We start from the raw sequence: 19,097 nt of genomic DNA on the forward strand, positions 1-19,097 counted from the left end.
CTCCTAGGCCTAATTGAGTCTCCTTGGATTTTCTGCTTCAGGTTTGTGTTGTTTTATTCCTGTCACTTATTTCTTTTTCACTTCATCCTCCATTACTACAAATGCTATTCTCCCACCGTTTGACTTCATCTCTCCCCTTATAATTATGTTATTGATGTTCCATTAACCTCACAATTTATTGAGGAGATTAGCTGGTCACATCTAAAGGAATTCTGATCACTTCACCCTTTCTTATCACAGGGGAGACTATACATTTTTTGATCAGCAGTTGTTTGGTTTCATTTAACCTCTTTTTGGGAGATGAATTTTGAATTAGCTGTTATTCTTAAACATACTATTCTCTGGTATCTTTCTTCCTTATCTCAACTCTCAGGGGATCTCCACAGTTATCCTGAAGGATTTATTCTTACACCCTTGACTTTCTCTCTTTTACTTTAGCCTGTAATTTGTCCTCAGCTCAGGCCTTATATGCATAGTTTCTTTGATGATAGGACTTTCTGTGTAGGGACTCAGTTTCGGCTTGAGTCATTTTATCCTCCCTATATCTCAAGGTCTTACATCTTGCTCATTTTCAGAATTTTTAGTTCTTTGATCCAGTCCTTGACAATACTGAGCCATTTTGTAGCCCATTTATCTAGCTGGAGCCTCATATACCACCTATTCTTCCCCAAACTTCCCCATTACTTCATTTCTGGGTACTTAGTTTTGTTGTTTTCCTCAATGGAATACCACATGTCATCACCAGTTCCAGTGTCTACCCTGACTGTTCAGATCCTGTGGGAGCAGAATGTTTCACTATCCAGTTTACTTCCCCTTCTCTCATTACCCATTTCCTTTCCTCCTCCTTGAGAACCCATGATACACCTGTGTTTGTCAGAGGTGGTTCAGGATTTACTTTGCTTTGAGCATTTGAACAAGTTAACCATCCCTCTTGGGGATTATCTTCCTGTCATTTGTTGTCCCCAAGACAACTAGGAATGGATGGTCAGTCATTGAGTTCTTGCCTCAACCACTTCATCACACACCACAAGTTCACCATGGTGTCTTTTTTCACCCTAAGATGAGCATTTTCACCTCTGTGGTAAGTGATGGTATAGATATTTCTATTACCTACGTCCATATCCCACTAACACTTCTATATCAGTCTCTTCAGTTTGTCCATCTTGGGGTGATTTACCTTCAGACTTATTGTGGCTTCGTAGGTGTTTTGTTTCATTGTATGAGCATTTGCTCATTGTTTTCAGGCTCTGGGGTTACATTTTCATTATTATATGGATGTATGGCTCCTTTTAGCTCCTTCCAGGCAGGAATTGACCACTCAAACTTGCCACCACCTTTCTATAGCAGCTCTAATTGGCTGTTTGGTTAAAGTAAAGGGGTCTTTCCTTTGACCCATGCTTTGCCTTTGAGGGTCTTCTTTTACACAAAATAAGTCACACTCCTTTGTATCTACATTCCATAGACATTTCAGTTTATTGTGCCCTCTCAACTTGGTCATTTATTACTCACAAGGTACTGTCACTTTTGGGGATGTAGTCTTTTTAGACCATTTTAGTCTGTCTCAGTCATGCCCATGTGATATCTCTACAGTGGACATTGCATACTATGGAACCTTGCATGGGATTCCCTTTTATCACCATTTACCTTTATCCTTCCCTGAGAGACAGTCTACAGTAGTGGCTGGATTAAGCTCATATATTACCAAGTGTGAAACTTCCTTCACTGGGCCTAATTAGACATCTACTCACTGATGCTACACTTCAGGATCTGAGGGTTTGGGACAGTCACCTTAATACTTTAAGCAGTTGGACTGCAGATATGACTGCCTTATGTATTTCTTTTCCTGACCTTCTCACAGTTCATCGGGCATTGCATTATTTTCTTTCTTTTGTCCATCACAGTGTGGTGGTAGCTCATTTACACAGCTGTATGATGGTGGCTCTTATCAACCACAAATGTGGGTACCCAGCCCAGAGATCTCTGTTTTTAGACCTTGGACTTTCTATACTGGGTCCATGCTCATTACATGTCGTGTGCCAGGTGTTTTTAATCCAGTCACAAGTTGTCTTTCACACCTGGCCAAATCTGTCTAATGAAGTAGTCATTCGATTCACTCATTTTCAGAGACCTTTTCCTTTGATGAAGTTTTAACCAATTTGATGCATTTACCATGGGCCTTGATACATGGTTGCCCCTCTTTTGGTTATTTCTGTCACATCCTCAGGCTTTGGCTGCTGATGCATTAAACAAGGATTGGTTTCACACATACCTTTATGTGTACCCTTCTATCTGATTGCTTCATCATGTGATTTCTCTGGTACACATTTCTCCTTGTTGGGTTTTTCTGACTGCTCCCCATTGGCTAGCACAACCTTGGTTTTTTTTTAGCTCCATTGTCCACTCCTTTCACCACCTATCTATCTTCTACTGTTTCTCTCCCTTCTTCATCAACCTCAGTTCCCTGCTTTATATCCCAAACTTCAGTCCTGTTTCTTCACACCTGGTTTTTTGCAGTCATTGGCAAGTAGATCTGGGTTCACATTTAAAGTCACCTCCCTGTTATCTTCTTGCTTTCATCTATCTTACATGGAAATGCACCAGTGCAGATGGAAGGTTTTTTGCTGTTGTTCAACTGATAGAAAATGTCCTGCTGACAAGCTTTCTGTGGCGTGAACCATGTGGTGCATCAATTTTGAGCTTTTGAAATAACTAGGGCATATTAATCATTATTAACACCTTTTGTTATACAGTAAGATGGGAGGCAAAATTAATCACATAACCAGTGTTATATTGATACAAGTGAAATTCTTTGGTGTCAAATTTTTAAAATTTATTATTATTATCAGTTGTCCTGCAGTGAGGCTGAAGTAAGTTTATGGATTTACAATGCTAAAAGCTGGGGTTCGATTCCCCATGATGGACACAGTGGACAGCACAGTGTGTCTTTGCTTTAAAACAAACAATAATTGTTATCAGTTTTCATTTTTTTTCACAAGTTTGTAACCATACAGCATCTCAAGTCAATGCAAAAGTTCAAGAGCTTTGGATTACTTTTTAGTATTTTTCAAATAACCCCCTCTGTGGATAAAACCCTTGAGCCTTACTTTTAAGAAAGCTGCGTGTAATTAGTTGCTGATAGAATACAAAATTACCTTGTTTGGTTAACACAATGTTTTATTGTTTGCATGTATTGGACACCATTATAAATATGTGTAAAACTGCATTCAATATTTATTCATATAACATCAGCTTGATTTTCAAGTCATACAGTTTTATTGTTAGTGTGAAAAACACTGTTCTCTAACTGAGGTTTACTTACTTTGAGCTCCTGAAGACATTTCCATTGCATGCACAGTTTCATCTCAATTTGTCAATTTGTTATATCTCTATGCAATAGGAAATTATACAAGTATTATATCCAGAATGCAGTTCCAGTTAAAAGTGATTAAATTATTATTTTTGATATTAAATGCTTTATATCTTAAACTCGACAGTTGATTGTTTTCCTTTTATTTAAACATATATATATATATACATATATATATTGATAACTGTAATTTTGTGTGTCTTTTCTTAGCTGTCAGGCTTGTATTCAGTTTAGTTGTAATATCTATTTGTTAAATGCATAACTTAGTATTAATTGTATTTTCTAAAAATGTGAGGATATGATGAAAAATGATTCTCACTACCTACCAGTAGTGTCATGTAACAAAAGCAGAACTTATACAGCAAAAGAACCTCTAACTAGTTTCTTAATATTTGATTTGAACATGTTTAACATTTAATAGATTAAGCAAAATTCAAAATGTTTGACACTTGAATAACCTTTAAACTCTGCTAACACTCCTGTTTTCTGATTTTATTTATTCAGCCAGTAATCAATAACTAAAAATTTCATTGTTGTCACACACTGTTCATGAGAAAAATAGACATCAGAATGTTGGGAAGTTCAGTAACTAATTTTAATTATGGTAAACAGGTTATCCATTATCTCAATATTAATTACTCAGTTCATCTGTTTATCACCAACAGCAATTCATTATTTTGATAACTTATAAATATTAAACTTGTGAGTTATATGATCTTGGTAAGTGTAAGGCCAAACAATTACATCATGAAGTAAAAAACAGAACAAACAACAAGGAATATGCTTGTATTAATTGAATAATATACTTTGCATTATGCAGTTTGTATTATTTTATATCTGGTTAGTGTTTGTACTATCTACATTTTTACTATTGATCATGATAGTGGCTTGTGTGAAATTAAATTGGGCTACATGCGAGCCAAAAAAGTGTTATTGGCACTTCTAGTATTATGTACTTGAAACCTGAATGCTGGTCTTTTGGTCTGTTTAAATGCTATGGAAAAGCCCTTTAATTTTTTGTCTTAATAAATGTATGAAGTCTAATTCCTCAGTTACAAAGTAATGATTTGTAAACATTTATTTTGATATGGTAGTTATCTCACAAGATTAGACATTCTCATCCTGTACTGTCCTCCATATGCAAATTTTTTTTTTACACATGCCACAAGCCTTCTGCTCCCCCTATTGGGATCAGATGATTCCAACATGTCTCTCATGCATCATTTCTCCACTAATAGGAGTATGACATAAGTGACACGTTCTACTAAACTATTACTTCTCATTTGGCAGTGTTTGTGTTTGGATGTGTTCCTTTGTTTCAAGTTTCATGTTCAGCTTTAGTGTACTTTTGTATCTCATCTTGCAGATTGTTCTGTTCTAGACAAATTGTTAGATTCTGCTTTACTTGTCTGGGGGTAGTCCTCAAATCTCCTGTAACTCTGACCCATGCCTAATTTTCATGTCTTTTTTCTTACTTTCATAACTTTTTATGGTATCTCTCTACCATCTGTTTCCTCTCTGAGGCTCTCCACCAAAATCCTGAAAGGTTTTCTGGTGGTATCCTCTCTTTTCTTTCCTCCATGTTGGTTTGTTTTTTATCCTCATCTGTGACCTTGAATATATTGTTGGGACATTAACTTGCATCCATTAACCAACATCTTATCTTCAGGATTTATGTATGGCCCCATTTTTGTGGCATTATGTATTTGACACCATCCCTTAATCTTCAGATTCTCGAATTGCATATGTACAACAAGAGTCTATCCTTTTCAATCTTATTGCCCATTTGTCAATGTCAGAGTCCGTTGTAGCACTTGTCCCAGTTTATTGTTCTTCCCCTTCCTAACCCTTATCTGTTTCTCCTTTTCAGGGCATCTTATATTGCTCTTTTCTTTAATAATGCATGTCATGCTGCCAACAGTATTGGTGACTCTCAGGTGGGAGCTCAACTTGCCAAATTTTTTAATCAATGTCATCCTTTCATTAAGGGTCATGAGAGTCTTTATGATCACATTTTTTTTCCCTACCTCTCATAACTACTATACCCATTTCCTTCCACCTTGGGATCCAAAGTCCAGCCAATTTTTGTCAAAGGTAATCCAGAATCTACTATTTCAGCAGGTTATCAGATCTGTTCTACATACTTCATCAGGTTTCTGTTTCACTCTCTTTGTTGTTCCCAAGAAAACCTGAGACTGAAGGTCTGTCATCATTTTCTCCCATCTCTATCAGTTCATTCAACTGCCCTGTTTTGCCATGAGTCATTTCCAACTCTTAGGTGGACACTTTCTCCAGGCTTATAGATGACCAAGATAGGTATTACTAATGCTTATCTACACATACCTATCTCCAGGAAGTCCCATCCCTCTCTTCAGTTCTTCCATCACAAGGTGGTTTAATAATTTTGTTCCCTACTTTTCAGACTTGTTTCTTCTTCCCCTTGTGCTTTTATGTTAGATGGTCAGAGCTTTTGTTTGCCATCTTCATGCTCTGAGGTTGTGATTTTTGCCATTACATTAGCAACTGGCTTCTTTTGACTCATTCCAAACTGGAGGTGGCCAGTTATGCTCACCAGCTCTTTTAAGTGGCTGCTTAGATGGGCTGGTTAATGAAAATGGAGAAGTTTTTTTTCTGTCTAACCCAGTATCTTGTCTGTTTAGACGTCTTCTTTGACACTTATCTCAGTTGTACCTAACCTTCTGCTCTACAACTTTGTTCCATGGAAGTATCAATTTGCCATGCCCTTACTTTCTGCTCACAAGGTTCTATCATTTTTGGAGATGTCTTCAATAACACCACTTGTCACCCTCGTCGTGCACCTCTGTGATTCCTGCAGTAAGCTCTTCATGATCAATGGAACCTTACTGGGGATCTGTTAGCAGCTCCCATGATCCTTCCTCATACCCTGATGGACAATTTGCTCTAGTGGTTGGAAAAGGCCTATATGTTGGCAGGTACCCCACTTTCTCCTTCTTATCCAAATTTACACCTGTTCACAGAAACATCCTTTCAGGACTCGATTACATTGGTCCTCTGGACTTCATAATGTGTTCTCACCTCCCTTTCCTTCAAGAGGAGTACAGAAGTCCTTACTACTTTCAAGTTCTAAACCACTGGAGTTGTTGACCATGGAGACATTGTCCAGAATGGGTTTTGCACAGAAATGGCTATAACCATTTGGTGCAGAGTGAGGCAGTGGTGTTCTCTGGGTGTAGATGATGTGATGCACTCCAATATGCATTATACAATCACAAAGAAGTGAGACATCAAATTGTAGTTCACCCTTCAATTGGGAGTCCTCATTCTACCCCCACATGGATGTCATTATCCTGCAACTGGGTTGGATCTAGAGTAGAACCGATTTACATAAGTCTTCACACATTTTTATGGTTGTCTGTATTCCTCCCTCAGTTATACTCGATCTGTGTTGTGGGTCACAGTGTAGTTAAGGGGAATTGTTCCAATTTTATCCCTTTCCTAAGATATCTTTATCTTATGTCAAGGATGTTATTACTTTTTTGGATGGTTCTGGTGAGTTTCACTGTTGGAGGAGTTGATTTTTCTTGCTCAGGCATCCTTTCAATACTGGATGTCAGGACCCTGGATCAATAGATCTAAGACATTGTATGTCATGCTCAGGAGTTGGAATGATTCTAGCTTCCCTCTGATCCCTGGAACTTGAGGTGAAGACTGTCTAATCTTCATCCTACCCCTGCATTGGTCCCCAATGATATTGGTTTTGAATACAGTTGACTTATTGAGTGCAATCACATAAGCCATTCTACATCTAGAGGAACATCCATTAATGTACCCACTTTTATACTATGTGGGATTGAGTTTTATGTCCATTTCTTGGTTGGGATCACTATCCTGCCATAGTTCTCTCCTGCATGAATGTGCTTCTGTCATTTTCCTCCCTTATCTTCTATACATTTCATGGATGGGTGAAGAGTATACCTAGTTCAGAAGTGGTGCTGTTCTCCTCATCAGATCTGTGGATCTTACTCTTTCTCATTGCTAGAGGTATTCTTTGGACACTTTCGTAGGTTATTTCTGTCATTTCATTACACCAGTCCTACCTCCTATTCAATGTGTGATTCTTGCTAATCTTGTGAGAGAAAGTGGGTACTGTATCAGAAATAATAATTTTCCTATACTGAAAATGCACGTCGACAGGGACTTAGCTTCACTCACACCACCCATCCTTCTTCCCCACTTTTCTCTGGTGCTTACATCTTCTGTCAAAATTCAAAATTTGGCAGAGGCATATAGAGTGAGTTACCTGCATCACATGTGTCACATTCTAATTAGTGGAGAAGTGGTACATGATGGTTTGTATGAGAAACATCTTAGAATTATTTGATTCTAATAGGAGAGAACAGAAGGCTTGTAGCATACGTAAAGAAAAAGATTTGCATACAGAGGGTAGCACTAGACACAAATAGCTAAATTTGTGAAAAGATAAATAACTGTGGGAAATACATTTTCAGTATAGGAAAATTATAATTTTACTGAAAGTTCAAAATTCAAATAGAAATATTATTATTTATGCCTTCTTGCAAACTTTGTACACTATTTTAGAGCTGTAAAATTAAATATTTTTATTTATATCAGCATAGTAATCTCAGTTTTGTTTTGCCAGTAAACGTATTATTCAGGTATTCATCTTAAATATGTTGTATTATGTGTAATATTTGAAATATATAGAATGTTAGTGTGTGTTGATAGTTGAATTTTTTAATTTTCTTCTAGATCAGGGGACAAAACAGTAATGTTATGGGAACCGGTAAGTTCTGCTATTTATTACTCTGTATTTGTAAAATAATTTGTTAATGGTCTTTACAATCCATTATAAAAATATTTACAATACACGGTACAATAATTGAATATGTTTCAGTTGAAAGTTATGTGGTATAGGTTGGCTGTAAAACAGATATTTATATAAAACTGCAAAGCAGAAAGAAAATACAGAATATAAACATGAATGGCATTATACACATTAACCTAGTCCAGATTAACCTGTCAGGTTAGTTAGTTAATTTCTTTAGGTTTCATTAACCCTTTCAGTGCTGAATAAAAAATTTTAATGTTTGGCATGGTGCTGAATATATATATTTTTGATACTTCAACTAATTACGGTATCAGTACTAAAAGCATAATATCTCGGCAATAATTCAACAAAAGTCCCTGAAATGTTCAGTGATTGTACCAAATACTATATATGTTAAATTCAATACATAAGAATAACAGGAATAAAGGAAGACACCCTGATACACAACGAAGAAGTGCCATGTAAAACACAATAATTTATTATAAATTGTATACAGTTTGTGCAGCAACCTGTCGATAGTCTTTGTGGTTGTGATATATCTCATGGCATGGTAAAAAGCACATGGAAAGATTGCACTGTTTGCAGAAATAATTAGTCTGCTTTCTTTTCCAACCAGCTGTGTATCTATCGCTGCAAACAGTACAGTCAGGTTAGTGTTTTTTGTCCTCATATTGTCCAATACTGTCTTTCCACCAAGTGCTGACCTTTATCAGTACTTGGTCCCCCTTTTCGTTTGGCTTTGCTGACATATCCCTTCAGCAAATTTTGAATAATCTGCTCTCTGAATAGCCTTGGAGATACCAGGTTTTCACCATTGCTTTTGCAGTCTGCACAATATATTATATATCTGTTAACAAGAACTAGCCTTGGTCAGCCAGTTTATGCAATAAGTTATATGACCTTAACTACACCATGTGCTTACCAAAGCGGTGGCAGATTCTAGGCCACAAATGTCTTCATTATCACTCTTGTCCATTACAAGTAAGCTTTCATTATCATCTGGCTCAAACTCTTAGTAACTCTCTTCATTGTTAAAAATAATATTGATTACTTCTTTAATTGTATAAGCTTTTCCTTTCGGCATTGTAACAAAGGCGCGAGTATCGACAGAATATGCAAGGAAGGCGTCTTCTAAAACAATGAACAATATGATCTACGCATGCTAGAAAACAAAGAAATCGCATGACCTCCAGTTTAAATACCTGTTGGGAATCCCAAGTAAACAATGAATACACGTGGTTCTAGCCTCAAGTGGGTCTACAGGCCTGTATGATTATGATAATTAGCCATGAGGGTATGTTGTTTACATCTTGTCGACGAAGATCGCCTGCCTCGCTAAGCCTTCAAGTCGACTGCAGTCGCCAACCACGCCGAAAGTGTTAAGATGTGGTCATATATAAAAAACATTTGATTGCTAATACAACTAAGAAGTATTTAAAAGCTAAAATAAATGTACTACAACCTAAAAGATAGTTTATTGTATTTTACCATATGCAGAAAACATGATTTTGAATTGAAGAAGAGGATTAAAATTGTTTTAAAATGCAAGATTTATCCTTAAATTTAACTTAGTATTATTTTTAAAGCCATTATTTTTTAAAGTAACTACTTTAAAGACAATGTTCTGAAAACAGAGTTCTTATACCTATAAATTTATATGTTCAGGGTATAACTGTTGTTATATGGCTCTCAGTTTTGTTATGTAAGATAAAAGGTGAAAGAGCATTCACTAAATACTTCATATAATCATTCAACTATTCTTCAACATAGTTTACAAGACTGACTTTTCTCCTATTGTCCAAAGTTTCAGCATTCTGAGAAGTACATCAAATTAAACAAATGATAAGTACGAAAGAAATGTTGTTGACATAGTTTCAAATTGCATCCAGAATTAAATATCAGTCATTCTGCTTCATCTTTACTACTGAATTTGTTGGAATTTTCTCTGTGCTGAGGGTGGTTAATGAATAACCAAAAGCTTGCTTAGATTATTATGAAAATTGCATGGATCACAAATGATGAAAATAGTTATTGACTTACATCATTTTGATGTTTATAGGAATGGGTTTTAAGTCTAGAAATGTTTTAATTGTATGTATATATACATAATATGTTGAAAGAGTTCTGGTGATAGTGTAATAATTTAACTACCAGGTGTTATCATGTATACTGAGGTTACAGTTTCATTGTATCATTAGCTCAAATTATTCAGAAAATACATAATGATGATGTGAAAATAAACTTAAAACTTTTGAAAGGCTATTCTTAAAACAACAGGAAATCAGCATGTTATTTGTTTAACTGAACTTGTACAATATAATTTGGTTCTTATTCTTTTCAAACCCTTAAATTTGTTAACTGTATGTCAAGATCAAATAAATACTGTAGGTCTTTGTAAAACAAGTTTTTAATATTAGAATTAAAATAAGAACTGAAAGTACAAAAAAGAAGATTTTTGGCCATAACACATCTCAGTTCTTTATTTAGTTTGTGTGAAAATTTAATACTTCAAAGATAAACATCACAACTGTAATTCATTAATGGGGAATTTCATTCTTAGTTTTTCTATATTTATAGATTTGATATTTTAAATATAAGAAGGGTGAGATCTGTTTACTGTGTCATGTTACATTATATGAACACTTAAGAACAAAAATTATAAATTATAAAAATGGTGGGAATATAACGCTACAAATACATTCAGCAAGTGCTGTAGAAGTAAAAATGGTTAAAATGTTATTATTAACTACTTGTGTTGTAATTTGTATGCATTTATAATACTGTGTAAAAGTTTTAGGACAAAGTCAACAGTTAGATTTCAGGCTACTTTCAAAGAATTGTGGAAGATAAATCACAGGTAAAACACCATAATTTTATTAATATTTATATTTAGTACAATAGAAACTCAATGGAAATGATTGAGCTCAGCAAACAGTTAATATTTTGTGTGTCTGCATTTTGCTTTAATATACCTCTAAAGTTAGTACAGTTTCACCTGAATATACTATAGAAAGCCCAGACTCAACAAAAGTGATATTAAATAACTCAGGGTATGCTGTTTATGTGATGCACAAAAATCATATTGAACAGTGACTTGGTGAGCATGTTACTTCCAGAAGATTGATATACATTAGCAAGAGTTTTCCTCCTTTGATATATGTTACTACTCAAAAAGCTGAAATGAGTATCAAACTTTCAAGCAGAATGAGCAGAGCTAGAGGATGTTTTTACAGATGGATCCAAACTCAATTTATATGACAACAGTCAGTGATAATTTGATTGATATGAGACTGAAGAATAATTACACGGTCAGTGTCCATTACCTTAAGTGAAGAATGGTTAAGGACCAGTGTAGGTGGGGGAGCATTCCATCCAGTGATGTTGAGCATCTGGACAAAATTGATGCCATGCTGTATGTTGATAGGTACAAACAGATTATTATCTATCTATCATCCTTTAGGATAAGATCTCTTGAGAACGAATTAATTTTCTCTCAAAACAGTGATACCAAGCATGCAGTAAATGTGATGAGATGATATGTGGAAAGAAAAAATAAGCAGCTGGAAACTTGTAGCATGGTTTGTAAAAATCCCATTATAAAATTATTGAGGCTGGATGGACTTACACAGAACCAAATGGAAAACCAACAACTTAGCAGAATTACTGGGAAGTAGTACACAACATTTGAATAACATTTTATAATCATATAAAACCTGTGGTAACATATAAACTGGTGAAAGCATTGTAGAACTTTATACTTTGGTGTTTTCTGCAGTATTTATTATACTAATTATGAATTGACCAGTTAATTGCAGCTACTCATTGTTTGTAATTTCTGTATACATATCACTTTGTGCATTTCTGTAATTTTTTCTGATGCTATATGTAGATACATATATAGATATATATGTTGTACACATATCACTTTGTGCATTTCTGTAATTTTTTCTGATGCTATATGTAGATATGTATATAGATATATATATGTTGAAATATTCTTTTGTACTAAACGTATGTAAATTATAGATTTTGAGTTTAATTCGCCTTTCATAATTCATCCATATCTGTGATGCAGCAAATATTTCTATTTCACAGTGTTAGTTTATACTCAATATTTTAACGTACTTTATATATACATGTTGTTATGAATGTATTTATGTATATTTATCTAACCTGCTTTTTTTTATTTTGTATATCTTCTCACTAAACTTTGTTGAAAATAATAAGTATGGTATTAAGTGTTCTTGTTGTTGACACAGTTTGCTGCAGTGATAATTGTTGTGAACAGTGTGGTTTTAATAGAGTAACATTGATGATATAATTTGTTAGTGATAACAAAATAAAAATAGTGTTTCTTTATAAGTCTAATACAAAACTGTGGTGCTTTCTGAGTTGTACCACTATTATTATATTTCATTACAGGTTTCTGGAAACTTGATACAGAAATTAGAAAAACATAGTAGGTACGTTTGCACTTTTATTTGAATCTTTAACTGTTCTGAGTCATGTTGGAAAATTTATATCTTCAATACCATCTGCATGTGTTTTCCCCTTATACCTTGTTAACTGCTGAATAAATTGTTACTGAACCTAGCACATACTTTGAAATCCCTTGTGTCTTCCCCATGTGCTGAATGAATATTCCAGTTATTATTTTATACTTTAACATTACTGTAAAGCATGTTTTCAGGTACAGTTGCTGTTTTTCAAGAATTTATTGAAAACAAATAGCCTTAAAACTGGCATAAATTAAGTTAAAAATCACTACAACTGTTATTATTATTAAATTGTCATTTTTACTGGAAAGTATATTACTTAAGTATTTTATACTAATATGATATTGGAGTCTCACCATATTCTTATATTCCATGTTGTCACATCTGTTCATGCTGTATTTGACAGCAGTACACCTTGAAAATACCCTTGTATGCTAGTTCTGTTACAAAAGGCTGCATTGTAAGGTTATCATATCTAAACCATACCTCCTCCATAAGCCATCTAATGTACAACAATGAAATTTTCCTAGTGCTTCGTTCAACAGCATGATCGCATGGAAATCTTTAAGATCTGTATCTGGGGATTTTACCACTATGTTTTAGCATGAATATCCATTTCATTCTCTGTCTGCTTGGTATATATGATGGTTGAACAACTATGTTGTGGAAGTAACTTGTGGACATGTGACTTGTAACACCTTTTCAAACAGATGATCCTTTTTTATTATGTTGCATACTGTTATCTGGCATACATGAAAGGATGGAAGACTTTTGCTACAGACCTTTATGTTTTTAGATCCTCATCTGTTACAAGAAGCTGCATTTTGTTTATCTTTCTAGATGGTTTTAGTTTCCCAAATTGATTCACATTCCTTTGTAAATAGCTAGAAATAAGTAGAAAGAAAATATGAGATCTTTATAATTTATTCATAATCTATTGTAAACAAAACAGGCATAATATTAATTCAAACAAGATATTGTGAAATTGTACTTGTGTGCTTACAACTAATTATTAGCTTTCTGTCTTATTACTTTTGTTTCATACAATGTAATGATGATAAGCATTTGGGTGTGTTAAGCTGTTTTCAAGTACTGGATACCAGTTTTCAAGACATCAGTAGTTCTTTTTCCAGTGAATAATTAGTTTCAGCTGTTAATATTTCATTTATGTAACTTATATTAATAATAAGGCATGGGCATCATTTTCAAAGAACCCAAATCAAAAATGGGGATCTTCCTTTGGAAAAATGCTAAAAATAAATGTAGAGTGAAATAATGAATTTCCAAGTATCTGGGCACAGTGTGCACAGAACAAAATAGTTTCTTTAATAAGACTTTCTTCTGAAACAGTTGGTGTTAAAATCAACTACAGTGTTTCCATTGGAGTCTGATAGGGGGAGTATACAAACCAATTTAAATTGTACATTTGTCCATTTAAAGTCAATACAAATGATTAACAGTTCCTCTTTATTATTTTAAAATAGCAGAAATAGTTTATCATTTCCTGCAGTTTGCATTTTACTCCAGGTTTCTTTTAAGCAGTGATTGATAACCTTTAACCTTCTGGTTTGAACTGAGACTGCATGTACTGTATTAAATCCCCAAACAAAGCAGTTATGTCAGTATTTAATCTGAAAATTAAATCTCAAAGAAATTTACTTAATGCTGTTTTCAGTAGTTTCAAGTCAAAAGTGTGCATCAATAACCAGAAAAGGTCTGGGTATAAAGAATTATTTCTCCAAGCTAATGGAATGTCCACCAGAATAGTCAGGTTATGGAACATTCCAATGTTTGGGGCATTAGATTATACCTGTATACCAATAAATAGAGCATAAAAACATAGTTAACAATCCATATTTTGAGAGTATATACATTTTATGTTCTTACTTTTATGTAACAGTTGTTAATACATTCATAGCATAATGTACTACAGCTTCAATAAGATACAAGTTCACCTCATATCTCCAAAGTCCTATACAAAAACATTTATTTTCTATGGACATCTATAATAAAGCCATATCTTCTGTCATGTACCACTGGTAGAGCTTGGATACTTTTTAATTTAAAGTAATATTTAGAGTCTAGCATTTAATTTACCATTGTGGATAACTGAAGCAAAAAACAAATGAATTGAGACTTCTTCCACAAATAAAAAACTTTCACCATTATTTAAATCATAGTGTGCACTGCCAGTGACACATAAGTTTAAATGAGTAAAGACAGGATGTTACGTACTACCAGTGGTGAATTCAAGAGAAAGCTGTCAGAGTAGTCATTCTGTCATAAAACAAAACTTAAAGCCATAAAATTAGCAGTAACAAAGACAGTTCACAATGAGGCCTTATTTTCCTTTGCATAATCAGAATAATCACTTGCAATGTAAACGTATAAAAAAAAATTCAATTTTTCCCTCGTGTGATAGTTGTGACATTTGCTTTTAGGGCATTCTCTCTTCTCTAATTTATTTACTATCTATACAAGAAGTACAAAATTGAACATAAATGCTTATTATAATATTGTCATTGCTCTGGTAAAGCATAATTTTTCCTAGCCTTTAATGTTATTTGGTTGCAAAGACATGAAATGTATAATCAGGTCCCTCTTGTCACATCCCTCTTTCAAAAGTTGCCAAAAGTTTTCTCTGATATTCAATACTATATTGTTTATAACAGAGAAAGCCAAGACTTTATCCTATCACATGACATCGTTGTTTCCTGGAAAGAGAAGTGTTAATTTTGCTTTCTGTTCAGACTTAATTCCCACAGGACATACTGATGAGATTGGATGAAATTTTTAACAGCTCTTGTTACATAACAAGAAAGCAAGAAAAATTGAGTTATAGGACATTGCACATTATTATTCTGTTCTCTGGTGCATTATTTGATTAAATAAAAATATGTTTATTACAGTATTACCATTAGTATAAAAAATAGGGTTAAGTGTCATCAACAGTCAGCAATAAAAAAAGAAAAGAAAACTGCCAAGTATGTTATTTCATGTTTTTCACATGTATTCACTATTTATTATAAAAGTAAATAAAGTGTGAAAATAGGAAACTTTTATATGAAGGTTAGAATAGAGGAAATTATTAAAGATAATATTAGTTTTTATGTGGTACACTCACAAGCAGCTAGCGAGCATATCTGAAAAATCATGTTATATGATAATGTAATGTGAGCTGCAACTTTGGCACGAGAATTACAACTTATAATGGTACAAATACTAGTTAGGGTTCAAAGGGCAATAACACAATAAAATTGAAGTATAAATGTACACTGCTATGAGTTTCAAGCTATTTCAGATAAACAAATGCAGTTTCATATTAAATTTGAAGTCATTCTAAAAAGAAGAAAAGGGTAATTTAGATTTATGTTGATTTTGTTTTTGTTTTTTTCATGATTATAAGGTTAGTCAAATTGTTTAACCTTGTATAAAGTTAGGGTTGAGAAAATAACATGAAAATATAAAGTGTTACTGAAAAAACATTTGAAACATATTTAGGAGGTTTTAGAGATTATGCAAATAAAATTAGATATATTCAGTGTGTATTCAGACTAAGGTACAGAAATACTACATGTATTCATGGACAGATATTTAGTAAAAAATACTTAATTAAAAATTCTGATTATTTCTATACAGAGATATAATACAGATATGACAAGATCTATGTAAGTTAACCCTGATTCATCTAAATTTTGTTACAGGTATGTGACATGCTGTGCCTTTTCACTGGACACCACCCTATTAGCTACAGGGTCCAATGATAAAACTGTGATCCTTTGGTCTATAGGAGAACAAGAACCAGAATCAGAATCAAAAACAGTGGCACTCAAGACACAAACAAAACCTTCGTGTTCAATACCTGACCAAAGTGTTAGGTCTGTGGTTCGTTGGTCAGTCAGTGAAGTCAGTAGCTGGCTAGAGCGTTTAGATTTGAAAGAGTATGTAGAGATATTTAAGAATAATAATATTGATGGCCAAGAGTTGCTTCATCTGACTCATGAAAGTCTTCAGATCTTCTTGAAAATAGGTAAGTTTATGTGTTATTTCTAAGAATTGAAAACTAGAGTACAGTTTTGTTTCATTATAATTGGGAGCCATGTGCACCTGAAAGCAATATAAAGGGAGGAACATTATAACAAACTAGTTAAGCCATTTAATAACATCATTTATAACCAGATAAATTGAATCCCTGCTTCTTCTAATGACAGGCAGTAGTTTCCTATGGCACCATGAATGCATTTGGCTAGAAAACTAACCATGTGACTTTACAAATACTATAATGAAGACACTTTATTGCTATTGACATTTGAGTCATATTTCCAAATTCTTTTCTTACCTTAATTCCCAATATCAAGTTCATATCTGCTTGAGACAGGTGTCACTTGGGCAAGATCACTTTACATGGCTACCATTGCATGTTACAATTTAGTACAACAAATTACTTGTTGCAGTGTGTGAATAATAGAAGTAATTCACAAATGGAGAATTTTTTTTCAATAACATTGGATGTATAAAATATCTTTTGTCTTGATGGCTCAGCAATAAGTATGAGGGCTCATAACACTAAAAAAAAGTCAGGCTTTGATACAGTGGGTACAGTACATATAGCCTGTTGTGCAAATCTTTGTTTAACAATAAACATAACTTTGTGAACGTTTTTATGATAAAAAAATTCACCCAACAAGCATTTGTTAAACATATAGAAACAGGCTTGTAGTTAATATTGGTGATGGCTGTAACCAAGTTGTGGTTTAATATCACTGGAACAGCAGATTACAAAGAAAGAAAGATTAATGACATTTCAGGTTTCTATGTTCTTTGTCACCCTTATATGTTTAGCAGTCCTTGAACTGGTTTTTCTTGTGTAAATTCATAACATTTTGCATTCATCATGAATAATACATATCTTGGAAATAACTAGAGAAGGACCAATATCTATTCTAAATATAAATTAATAATAAGGTAGAAACTAAATCTCGAATTTGCTTAAAATAAATATGGATTAAATCAAACTTGTCTAGCAGAATTCTTGAGACCTGCAATACATGTCTCTAATAGTGATGGTGTTATATTATGGTCATAGACTAATTATTATTAACTGTAATTTTGATTTAAGACTTTCAGCTTAAAATAAAATTTATATTATACAGAATTTTGCTTTCAAATCTGCCATTACCACTTGAAATTTATCAAAATTAGTGAAGAAATTTCAAACATCATGTATACTCATATAGCATATAATTGTTATTTTATTTGTGTGTGTGTGTGTCTATAGATATCTAAGAATACATTTTAAAATAAGCTTAACATCCAAAAACTACAGGTAATTCTACTTAAAGTAGAAGGCAATATTATTCTCTTTTACATCTCCACCTTTTAGTGTGTTGGAGTAAATCTATTGGTGCAGAGATTTTTAACATTTTGTAAACTGGCTTAAGTTATAATGTAATTTAACTGCTAGAGTTTTAGTTATTATAAATGGCAAATATATTTTTCATAGATTTTATTGTGATTAATGAAATAATGGCAGGGGTAGAAATATTCTAATTTTCAGCAGGACACATGTCCAGCTGGACAGTGAAACTTGCCGGACATTTGAAATTTTAGCAGGACACCTCAAAATTGTCACCGGACATTACCGAAAACAAGAAATCAAGTAGAGACAATTATTATATAAAACAGAATCATTTTATTTATGGCACTGAAACATTATTTCAAAGCAAGTGGCAACAAACCTTGTATCCATTAAAAATGACACATCAATCAAACTGGTAGATTTAGTCATCCAGCACTAAGACATCAGCTGATGTAGACTCAGTATCTCTATTGTCTCTACATGTGTGAGTTCCATGTGAACTTGCACAGTAATTCTGTACTTGCAAGATCACAGGTCTTATTCTTAGCTAATTTTATTGTCATCAAATCATTAAGAGAATCATTTATTAGTTTGGACTGCCAGTCATCCTTAATAACTGCCATCTGGGAAAATCCATCTTCTGGTTCAGCAGATGACACGGAAATTACCTGCATGAGGCATACCAAGGCTAACACTGTTAATCCAGGGAAAGGTTTACTGTCCTCAACAGTAATTTGACTTAACATGTGGGCCCACAATCCACTTGCACTACTAGCCAGGGACTCATCTGATATGGCAAATCTTGTGGCTTTGAGCAGTGTCTCATGTAAGTCAGCTTGGCAAATATCAGCTGCAATATTGAAACCATTAGCTTCTAGCAGAGCACCAAAGGGGTCCAATAGTGTCTGGAGTTCATTATGGCCATAAGATGACAATGCTTCCTTGCTTTTAGGCCAGTTGCTTGGTTCAAAAATTTGAAAAGCACCAATAAAATCCTTATCAAATTCTTCAAATCTCTCATTCAGATATGTGACAGTTTTACCT

The 19,097-nt window shown here is 33.7% G+C and overlaps 1 protein-coding gene across 7 annotated transcripts in view; it reads left to right on the forward strand.

The window, feature by feature from the left end:
- The window catches only part of LOC143237303 (WD repeat, SAM and U-box domain-containing protein 1-like), a 42,138-nt gene that overhangs the window by 13,524 nt on the left and 9,517 nt on the right, over positions 1-19,097 (forward strand). For all 7 annotated transcript variants that reach the window (XM_076476390.1, XM_076476395.1, XM_076476393.1 and 4 more), the window contains 3 exons: positions 8,120-8,153; positions 12,621-12,661; positions 16,399-16,724. In XM_076476390.1, coding sequence (XP_076332505.1) covers positions 8,120-8,153; positions 12,621-12,661; positions 16,399-16,724 — 401 coding nt within the window. The remainder of the gene's footprint in view (positions 1-8,119; positions 8,154-12,620; positions 12,662-16,398; positions 16,725-19,097) is intronic.

The sequence above is a fragment of the Tachypleus tridentatus genome, chromosome 13 (genome assembly GCF_004210375.1).
Source record: "Tachypleus tridentatus isolate NWPU-2018 chromosome 13, ASM421037v1, whole genome shotgun sequence".
NCBI classification, from domain to species: domain Eukaryota; kingdom Metazoa; phylum Arthropoda; class Merostomata; order Xiphosura; family Limulidae; genus Tachypleus; species Tachypleus tridentatus.